Raw genomic sequence first — 11,428 nt, 5'->3', positions numbered from 1 at the left:
TATATTCAAATCCAAAATCCATTCCATGTAGTGTTTTTTAAGTAAGAGTATGCCAAACCAAACCCTTGAGGCTTTTGCTTTTCTTTTCCCATTCACTCACTTTGCCTTCAGTTTATCCATACTGTTCTAGAAGACTCTGTTTCTTTTAATATGAGCCTCCATTTTAATGTCATCTTTTTCATTTTCCACATCTTACTGCATTTTTCTCATGGCACCATTTGGGTACCATCACAGTTGCTATTTCTTGAACATCTTTCTTTAAAAATTACTGTCTATTTGTGAGGATACTTTCAAGTCTGCTGAGCTCCTTTGGGGTGTTCTTGTTCCTTTTCCAGCAGACATCTTCCTGCTTTACTAACTTTGTAAAGCTTTTAGCATGTTTTACTGAGAAACCTTACCAGCTCACAGCCTATGGGTTTATCATGCTGACAGAACTCTCCACACTTCTGTCTTCTGGGCTAACCATTTTTGTGATTATCAATTATAGAAACATAAATTCTCTCCCCTCGAAAACAAACAAACAAACTAAGAATCATTTATTAAGTCATCTCTTGCCACCAGATGTGGTAAATTCCTCTTTGGATAAATGAATTAATTGTCAAACAATTGGGACAATAGCAGGTAACATAAAAACTGTGTAATCTTTCTTTATTCAGAAAATGTTTTAGAGAGCCACAGTGCCACTGGGGCTTCATTTTGAATATCAAGTTTTACTGTATGGTTCTGAAGAAAATGTATTGGAGACTTCCACTGGTGGTTCACTGTGAAAAGCAACAACCATGTATTCTATGTATATTGAGTTCATTAACGGTATTGGAGATTAATTAATCTTAGGATCTTACTCTTGATCTTTATTTTAAGAAATGATATAGCCCAGAGTCATCACTACTATGAGCAAGAAATGTTAGAGTTTCTGTAAGTTACAATCCAAATTCATGGAGTATTTTTGACTTTTGGATTGTTTTAAATATATAATACTATATAGAATCCCAAGATAAATATTTTTTTTTAAACTCTTGAAAAATGCAGAAATGTAAAGCCTTCTGAATTTGCATTCATTGTCCTTTTTTATTTGACCTTTGTGGGAATCCAGATTATTCTGTCTATAGAAAAGTCTTACATGATAGGATTGGGGTGTAGAGGGTAGGTCTTAAAAGTCTTTGCTGAAGGTAACTGTGCATTTGATACAGTGCTACTCTACTTCTTGAAAGTATATGCCTTTTTTCTCTTTAATGTTGAACATGTGACACAATTGAAAAGATATGTAGAACTATACTGGTTCAACCTTTTGTAGCTAGTAATTTATGAAAACTATTAGCCAAGTTTACAAATGATGTTACAGCAGGAGACTTTTTTTTAACAAGAGAACAAATCCACACTTTTATTTATTTACTTTCCAAAAGTTTAAATCCTTGAAGGGGTACAGCATCACGTGGTTCTGTGTCCAGTGGCTTTAGCAGGAAGATTGCTTAAACATTTGGCATGAACCCCATGCCATTGTTTCCATGAGCATGAGTTATTTTTCACTAGATTACTCTGGTTTTGTTGAGTTTGCCACCATGAGTTACAGTGTGGTTCTTTGCTTTGTACACATAAGCATACCTCTTGCATAGATAGAAGTCAGTTTTATCTCAAGAATAAACACCTTCAATTTTAAGAAGACCTGTGTGCTCCCTCTGGTTCTGGAGACTCTGCTTATAGGTGTTTTTTTTTTTCTTTCTTTCTTATTTACTTTGGGGCAATGAGGGATGCATGAAAATTTCAAGTATAGTCTTCCATTGCCTGGAGCAGTTGTAGATTCTGGATTATATCACAATATACCAGACACTGGGTTGGCTTTAACATTATGTGGCACAACTTGTGCCTTGCTCACAGTTTGGAAGGGGATACACAGAACATCCAGTACAAAGATGACCTTGAAAATGGATTTTGTTATAGGATCCAGGTCCCCAACATTGCAAACTTGGGAGGAGGAATTGAGATCTATCATGTCAATATGGTTTAATCATGGCAGGAAAGACTCAGTGAAAATTACTCCTATACGTTTGGACCTGAAGTGATTAAGAAATGAATCACTGCAGCCATCTGTCCATTAAAAAGGAGGGCAGCAAATGCTTGGCATGTCTTTTTTTTTTTTTTTTTTTTCTCCCAGGACAGTGATCTCCATGTTGTGGGGTTTTTTTGTTTTGTTGAGGTATAGTTGTTTTACAATGTTGTATTAGTTTCTACTGTACAGTTAAGTGGAGTTCCCTGTGCTATACAGCAGGTTCTTATTAGTTATCTATTTTATACATATTAGTGTATATATGTCAATCGCAGTCTCCCAATTCATCCCACCACCACCCCCCACGCTTATAGTTTTTTTTTTTTTTGCTTATAGCTTTTTAATTTATATTTTATACAGTTTACTTCTTCAGCTGGTTTTCTTTAGTGAAACTAGCAAACACCATTCTTTCCACATTAGATTAATTTTCTTTTATTGTATTTCATGCTTTCTTTACTTTTTTCTTCTGATAAATTACATTTTATTTACACTGATTTTCTCAATTTACTTGTTTTATGTTTTGTTGAATATTGGTCAGTTGTCATAAAAATTTGATAGTAAAAATCTAAGTTTGCTTTATTTTTTCATCTCGGGGATCTAGGAATCTGATTGCAATTTTAAGTCACTTGATAATCAAGGTAATCAGAAATCCAAGCTACACTTATTTCATTTTTCGAAAAACGACACGCTTCTAAGGAACAAGGTAAAACACTAACTTAAATTATTTTTAAATTTCAGAAGCAGCGCCTGCTTATTACCAGGCAATAAGAAACATAAGCAAAATTAAAATCAAAATGCCTGTATTCTTATTTACACAAAATGTCTACCTTCAAACCATCTAGAACCGTATTTGTGCATGATTTGTAGGTGTTTTAATTGTGAAACCTGCTATTTTTCTCTTGCAGTATAAAGAACTTTTTCTGTGTACTTACATAACATTACTTATAATGAATAAAATATGCCATCGTATGGGTTTAGCTATTCTTCTTATGTTTGTCCTTTACCCTAAAAATTTTTGCTGTAGCAAACAGTACTGCAACGAAGATTTTGTTGGTAAATATTTGAGTACTGTACACGTTTTTGATTATTTCGTAGGGGTGAATTCTATGGAGTGGTATTACTGGTTCAAAGGCATGTATGGTTTAAAGCTTTGATGTATATTGCAAAAAGGCATTCCAGAAATTGGGTACCTGATAAGCCAAGCTTTTTTTTTAAATCAAAATGTGTAAATATATGTGTGACTGCATAGTGAAAGCTCATAAGTTAAAGCCTATTTTATATATTAAGTGTTCTTGCCTGTCAATATCAAAATACTAATTCCTGACTTAAAAATGGGCAAGGGACATGAACAGAAATCACAAAAGAAAAAGCACAAATGGCTGATTAACATATAAAAGCACATTCAACCTCATTAGTAATCAATGCAAATCAAAGTAATAAAATATAATTTCTTACCTCTCATTTTTCCAAAAATGTTTTTAATTTACTCATTTTATAAGAGTATAGTGAGATGAATAATCACATGTTTGGGAGAGTAAGAATTGCTGTGCCATTTCTGGAAAGCAATTGGAAAGAGTTCAAATAATTTAACCCAGTAAGTGCATTCTAAAACTTGAGCCTAAGGAGATAATGAGAGTTTAAATACAAGAGCACTTATTCTTGCATTAGTTACAATAATGAAAAATTGGGGGAAAAATCTAAATATCTAGAAATAAGAGAGTGAAATACATTAAATACGTTGTTGGTTTTAGCTCTTGGTTGGTAGATATATAGGTGAATTTTTTTTCTTTGTTTTCTCGTGTTCTTCTGTAGTGAACCTGTATTATTTTTCTTATATTTATACAAGAAAACTATATTCATATAGTTAACATATTATTTTCTTATGCATATTTTTAAAAGCATAAAAACTTTACAAAAATTTTAAATAAATGGCCTGGCATATCTATTTGAAAGAAAGTCCCCATCTCATACTATATAAATATAAAACTGAAAGATAATAAGGATATGAATGTAAAATATGTAAATATAAGATTCTTTTAAAAATCTTTAAGTGAGAAAGGCTTTTTCAAACAGATACTGTCTTGGAATGATGTCCATATTATTTTTGAATGAAAAGGGAAACCATGCTATTAAACAATATTAAACACAATAGCATGGTGTTTTTGTTTGCTTAAATGCTGGAAAATATACATGTGTGTATGTTTGTACAATCATAGTAAAAAGTCTGGAAAGATACCAAAATTATTCACAATGATAGGATTAGAGATGTAGAAAATACTTTCTCAAAAGGAGTTATATTAAAGATGATGGTTTAATGTCCTCAAAAGGAGGACATTAAACCATCATCTTTTTATTATTTTTATTCTTTCTGTCAGATTTGCATTGTCAGTGTTTTAACTGTCACTTCTGTTTTGGTGACAACTCCCCAGATGAACCTTCCTCTTGCTCCCTAGTATCCAAATTCAGTATCTAAAATCAAACTCATATTTTTTTAACCTCTAACCAGTACTTCTCAGAGCATTTTTATCAGTTATATAAAATTATAATATTTGTTCTATGTCACTTAGTTTCAAAATCTTACAGTTGTCCTCTTTCCTTATAACCTCCAGTTGGATCCTTCTTTTTCAAGGGTTAAAGAAAAACAACCAAATAACTATACCTATCTAAATCCTATTTCTTTGTCTTATTTCTTGCTCTCCCTTTTCCCATCACCAACATCCTAATTCAAGATTTCATCTTTCATGTGTGAGTCCTTCCATTCTTTATACACCCTCTACTAGATTCATTAATTTTAAAGCCTTGTTTTATATTACTACACTCCTACTATCCAAAAAAACAACAAAATTTTAATGGCTCCATATTTCACACAGCATAAAAATCAATTCAGGGCTTCCCTGGTGGTGCAGTGGTTGAGAGTCCGCCTGCCGATGCAGGGGACACGGGTTCATGTCCCGGTCCGGGAAGGTCCCACATGCTGTGTAGCGGGCAGTGGTTGAGAGTCCGCCTGCCGATGCAGGGGAACCGGGTTCGTGCCCCGGTCTGGGAAGATCCCACATGCTGTGAAGCGGCTGGGCCCGTGAGCCATGGCTGCTGAGCCTGTGCGTCCGGAGCCTGTGCTCTGCAACGCGAGAGGCCACAACAGTGGGAGGCCTGCGTACCGCAAAAAAAAAAAAAAAAAATCAAGTCAGACAAAGGCAAATATCATATAATATCACTTATTTGTGGAATCTAAAAATATATGATACAAATGAACTTATTTACAAATCAGAAATAGACTCACAGACATAGAAAACAAACTTATGGTTACCAAAGGGGATAGCAGGGGCAGGGATGGGGAAATAAACTGGGAGTTGGGGATTAACATACCTACTACTATATATAAAACAACAAGGACCTACTGTATAGCACAGGGAACGATACTCAGTATCTTGTAATAACTTATAATGGAAAAGAATCTGAAAAAATATATATATAATATATATGTATATATAACTGAGTCACTTTGCTATACACTTGAAACTAACACAATGTTGTAAATTATACCTCAATTAAAAAAAAAACCAATGGATTCAACTTAAATGTCAGTAGAGATCTGTTGAAGTAAATTATGGCACATTTATACGATGGAAAAAACAGGCAACCTATTCAAAACAAAATTCACTTCTACATGTAAAATGGAAAAATCTCCAAGATACAATGTTAAGTAAAATTAAAATATATTAGGAAAGAAAAACAAAGTACATGACATTTTGTAGTATGCTGCCAGTTATGTGGGGTGTGTGTGTGTGTGTGTGTGTGTGTGTGTGTGTGTGTGTGTGTGAATGAATTCAGTGGTTGTACAGGAAACTGATAGCAGTGACTGCCTAAAGGCAGTGAGGGTGTAAGGGAGACTCACTTTTCTGTCTGTTCTTTTATACTCTTTTGATTTAGTGCCAGGTACTTGTATTACCTGGTGAAAATATTATGATAATTTTTGTAGACGTTTATAAGCACACTTTTGCACATCGATTATAGGTTATTTTTTGTTCCAGTGTATAACTAATAGTTTGAAATTAAATAAAGGTAGTTGCTTTAACAGAATAGTATTAAAACAGGCATTTAATCTTCAGGTTCCTGGGCTGTATAAATCTAGTTCTGTGGACAATCTTTCTACAACCAAGATCAAACCTTTAATACCTGCCAGAGTCAGTGGGCTGAGCAAGAAGCCATCAAGCATCCATAAGAGAAATCATCATAATGCCGAGAACAAGCCAGGATTGCAGATAAAAATCAATGAACTCTGGAAAAATTTTGTATTTAAAAAGTGAGTTATCTTTGTAACTTACTCTAAAATGGTAAATAATTTTTTTCTGTAATTTCAATCCCTGTCCCTCTTTCTATTTTCATATGAATCAACTTCTTTTTCTCTTACCCTAAGAGAATTATTTTCCTCTAGTCCCTTTAGCTGACTGTAAGGATATTTAACTTCAGTTTCTTTACCTTCTTTTAGTGAAAAGGTGGCAAACTAAAAACCTCAGTTCTCAATCTGGCTTTGGGATCTCTCTGTTGTTAAGCAAATTACTTTTCCAGGCCTTAAGTGTCTTATTTTTCTTTCCTTCTAAATGTTGTAGACATGGGAGTGGGAAGGTAATGCTCTATGGTACGTCTGGATTTAAAGCAGTTTGTTTCCCTAAATTATCACATCTAAAATGGGAAGAATCAATGAGTTTATATGATGAATTAACCAGATTTCTAATGTATGTAGCAAACACTGTTTTAAGAGAATTGACCCTCTATATATCTACATTTTTTTAACCAAATTGCATCCATTAGACAACAAAATTAGCCAAAAAGTAGCATAGATTTATAATTACTTTATTTTCTTGTTCTTATTAAAGCAAATGTGCTAAGAATAAACACAAAGAGAAAGGGAGGGAGGGAAGGGGGGAGGTGATTTACATGGGATGATAAGATTAAACCTTACCTAATAGAAATGTTATCACAATCAAATGAGATAGTATGAGTGGAAACACTTTGTAATAAGTGCTGGACAATTATGTTTTTACTTTACATGGTGTTAAGTCTAGATTAAACCATATAGCAGCAGTTCTCAAACTTTTTTAAAAAAATATTTATTTATTTATTTTGGCTGGGCCAGGTCTTAGTTGCGGCACACAGCATCTTTTTTAGTTGCAGCATGCGGGCTTCTTAGTTGCAACATGCGGGCTTCTTAGTTGCAGCATACGAACTCTTAGTTGCGGCATGCATGCAGGATCTAGTTCCCTGAACAGGGATCAAACCTGGGTCCCTGCATTGGGAGCACAGAGCCTTACCCCCTGGACCACCAGGGAAGTCCAGTTCTCAAACTGTTTGCCTTTAGAAACCCTTTTTAGTCTTAAAAATTATTGAGTGCCCAAAAGTACTTTGGTTTATGTGGGTTATATTTGTCAACATTTAACCATCTTAGGAATTAAAATGGACATTTAAAAATATTTGTTTATTTTTAAATAACAATCTCATTACATTTTAAAATTGATAGTATATTTTTACAAAAATAGCTATGTTTTTCAAAACAAAAAAAGTGAGAATCACATTGTTTTATAATTTTGCAATTCTTTGCTGTCTAGTTTAATGGAACTGAGCTGCATTCTTATATCTGCTTCTGTGTTTGATCTGTTATGAAATGTTCCTTTGGTTGAATTATATGAAGAAAGTCTGGCCCCACCTGTATTTGTAATTGGAAAATGCATTTTAGCATAATAGTATTTTTATTTAATTGTAACTTTTCTTCTTTTATTTTACACCAAAATTCAACAGTGGTAGTTTCTTAAAAGTTAGTTGTAATGTAGAATATGAAACCATATAAAGTGACTTTTTATACTCTGTGTAACATTACAGTCCATTGGTCCATATTGTACTTTGTGTGCATCTTTTACTCATGCATGATTTTATAACATTGGCATTGAGTATTTGGAAAATGTGGGTTTATTGAGTTGTGCTTATCTTCCAATTGTTGACACATTTCATTATACAGTATTTAAAAATCACAATCTTATCAGCAAAGTCTTTAAGTACTGGGAAGCTGTCAAGTGACAGATATCAGTTTTCCAAAATCCTAATTTTCACTTGAAAGCTTGAGTTTTGTCATTGGCAACAAATACTGTTAGGTTTTTTTCTTGGAAGTAACAAACAGTCTCTCTTTGTTCATTCTAGAGAAGCCCTTTGCCAAATAACTAAATTTGAATAATCATGGTGTCACACATGCTTTTACTTGAGATAGCCATCATACTTCATTATGTAACAAAAGTGACTTCTGTGTGTTTCTCATTTTGTCACAGAATGTTAAGAAGTTGAGAGGGTTGAGATTTAATAAAATTTATTATTTTTACTACCTCATCAAGAATGTTCTTGAGATTGACTTTTTTTAATACTATTAGTATTTCTTAAACAGTTTGGTGCTACTGTCTTGATTCCTCCTAAGTTGCCAGCAGCTTTACTCAGTTCTGCTTTTGGATTATCAGTACAAATGTCAGCACAGTAAGAAAGGCAGATAAAGTCTAAATATTATTATGAAAATAGTTTTGATCTTACAAACCCCCTGAAAGTGTCTTGGGAATTTTTAGGCGTCTGTGGATCATACTTTGAGAACTGCTACTAGAGGGAAATTAAGGGTGCAACAGTATTCTTAAATGCCTTTTAGAAAAATAAGACTTAATTACTCCTGTTGAATTTTTGTTGACAGGACATAGGATCAGTTTTGTTATCTTCATAATAGGATTAATTTTTATAGACATAGAACTTCCTTCCAAAAGTTGGGAGAAGGGGAGGAGTTAAAAGATAGGGCTTAAACATTTGTTTATGCTTCATTCATGCTGGTCCTCAGCCAGACTTGAGAAGGGTTCTAGAGAGAAAAGAACTAAAGTTTGTTTATTGGAACCATTCTGCCTTAGCTAGTATATATTTAGTAGTGCCTTGGCACCTACTTTGAAAGGTGATTTAGAAAGCAGTCATGGGTACTAAGAAGCAAAACTCAAGTTTTATTGGGCATACTCAGAGGAGAACCTGAATGTGTCATATATAGTAAATTGAGACAAATTATACAGTAGAGGGTCTTATCCTCTTTATATACCTCTATTTTGTCCAGGTAGATTATTTTCTAATAAACACTACCCTAAAAACACCCAATAAATTCATTTTATTATATTATCTTTTGCAGAGATTCTGAAAAGCTTCCTTCTTGTAAGAAGCCAGATCCCCTGTCTCCAGTCAAAGATAACATCCAACTAACTCCAGAAGAAGAGGATATATTTAACAATTCTGACTGTATGCATGTTCAGAGAGCAATATTCCAATAAACACAGGCAGCTGGGAGGCTGTTGCCTACAAGAGAATCTCTGTCAATTTCATGTCCTGTTTGAGAATGAAGCAGTTATCAGTATGAAAGATTTGTTCTTAGATCTATGCTATTTATTTTTAAATAGAGTACATTTTGTATATTAACTATGTAACTGTTTTTGTTCAGCTTTTTATATTTTCATAAGCTAACTAGAGAAATAATTTTGGTTTTGACAGGTTTTCGAAGTTTTAATGTTAATTGAGCAAGTCCCTTGGAACTTAAAAAAATCTGCTCTAAAGATTTCTGTAATGTTGTCAAGTACAAGGACGGTAAATGGAAAACCACAATTCTGTGGTCATTTTATACTAGAGGAAATTACTGTGTTTCTTTGAGCTATAGTGTTTTCACCTGCCTTTCCTGTCTGTCTTTCAGGGTTGAATTGGAAATGCAGTTGCTGGGATGGGAGGGGTAGTTGGAAGGGTTAAAGATCATTGCATAAATGGGGCAGTGCTCTGTTTTCCCTGAAGAGTTTGGTTGGGTTACAGATTGACAGTAAAAGAAATTGGTTTCAGCATCATATGAAAGGAACTACTTCTTATATCATTAATATTCTTAAACTTCAAAATAGCCTGTTTCTCTTATATGTCTTTTTTGAAGTGTGGGCTAAAAATTCCTTAACATATATTTAAAACTAGTGTCCTAGGTGCAATGTAAAATACTAAAGCTGCAGGGTCTATGATGTGTACATACTCTGCAAAGAAATAGATTCTTGGAAAAAAAACCAGCTATGCAAGTGAAGGTCTGAAGTAAGGAAGTGAGGTAAGTGACAATCTGACAGGAAGTAAAGGAATTGTAAAAGTGTCTGAGATATAGAGGATAAAGGAAAGGGATCCAGAGCATTTTAATTTTTAAATGAGACTTAGTAGAGGAGGTCAGAGTGGAACAAAAAACATAACATTGTAAGAAACAGCATAAAAATGTTAAAAGGAGACAAAAATTTTTAAAAACAATCTGGAAAAGATCAAATACAAAGAACAAAAGCAAACTTGAACTTTCTGTGAATGTTTCCTGTTATAGAATAAATTAAGAAAGGCAAGATGGCAGCGGTGCTGTAGTTTGTCAATCTCCGAACCGTTGCATAGCAGCAACTGGATAGCAAAGTCAAAATGCTAATGAACAACATTACAACAAATTTAGATGGCATCATATACCTAAATCCTGAAATATAAGTGGGTGAAGACAAGCTACCAAAAGCCACAAGACCACAAAGTGGTACTGGCATGTATTTGGGAGAAGTAGAGGATGGCAATAGGGCATCTAATGGACCTGAGAACAAAACTTATATAGAATGATTGTTGAAACACATAGCAGGCCAAGTTGCAAACAGCCATTTGAAACTGGGAGAGGCTTTGAGCATTCCAGTGGTGAGTGAGTGCAGGAGACCTACAGTAATGTCTGAAGGAATGAAGCAATGTAGTCCATATGAACTTTTGAAATGATTTGTCATATTTGTCAAGGCTCCACAGAAGAGAAACTGCTGGCTGTAAAACCAAAATTGAGAAGGAGAGTGACAATAGACACAAAGGAAGATAAGGTTAAATACAGTGAAGGGAGGAATTGTTGACCAAGAAATCTCAGCAGAACACTGTTTTTGTTTTTGAACACTGAAAACAAAAACAAAAAACCCAACAACAACAAAACAGCTGAGGTTTGAGAAGCTCCCATGACTCATGCCTCAAAGTTAAAGAAAATTATTTTTACTTAAAAAGAAACCACATAAAAGTTTTTAGATCAATCCCTTACAAAATTGATTTAAAAGAGTCAAGAGCAGAATAACATCTTTACAAATAATGAAAATCTACCAGAAAGGTCCCCAGAGCAGATCAAAACCAGTCTATTTCAAAATGTGCTAGAAGTTATTAAGAAAATAATGTAGGATATGAAGGAAATTTAGAATGGGAAAAACTCAGAAGAAAAAAAAAAGATAAGCTCAGGAAAGGATTAGAAAAAAAATTCGGAAATTAAGGCTAAACTAGAAGGAACACAAGCAAATAAACATACAGATAGAT

At 33.8% G+C, this 11,428-nt stretch overlaps 1 protein-coding gene across 2 annotated transcripts in view; it reads left to right on the top strand.

Annotated features, from left to right (window-relative positions):
* EXO1 (exonuclease 1) overlaps positions 1–11,195 on the top strand; it is a 41,315-nt gene extending 30,120 nt beyond the window's left edge. The window contains exons 13-15 of one of the 2 annotated variants that reach the window (XM_007107888.3): positions 2,646–2,747; positions 6,154–6,347; positions 9,240–11,195. In XM_007107888.3, coding sequence (XP_007107950.2) covers positions 2,646–2,747; positions 6,154–6,347; positions 9,240–9,378 — 435 coding nt within the window. In that variant the 3' untranslated portion in view covers positions 9,379–11,195. The remainder of the gene's footprint in view (positions 1–2,645; positions 2,748–6,153; positions 6,348–9,239) is intronic. The other variant, XM_007107889.3, reaches the window with a different exon arrangement.
* The last annotated feature ends 233 nt before the right edge of the window (positions 11,196–11,428 follow it).

This window comes from Physeter macrocephalus, chromosome 4 (genome assembly GCF_002837175.3).
Source record: "Physeter macrocephalus isolate SW-GA chromosome 4, ASM283717v5, whole genome shotgun sequence".
Taxonomy (NCBI): domain Eukaryota; kingdom Metazoa; phylum Chordata; class Mammalia; order Artiodactyla; family Physeteridae; genus Physeter; species Physeter macrocephalus.
Note: the sequence above shows the minus strand (reverse complement) of the source record. Positions and strands in the feature narration are given on the sequence as shown.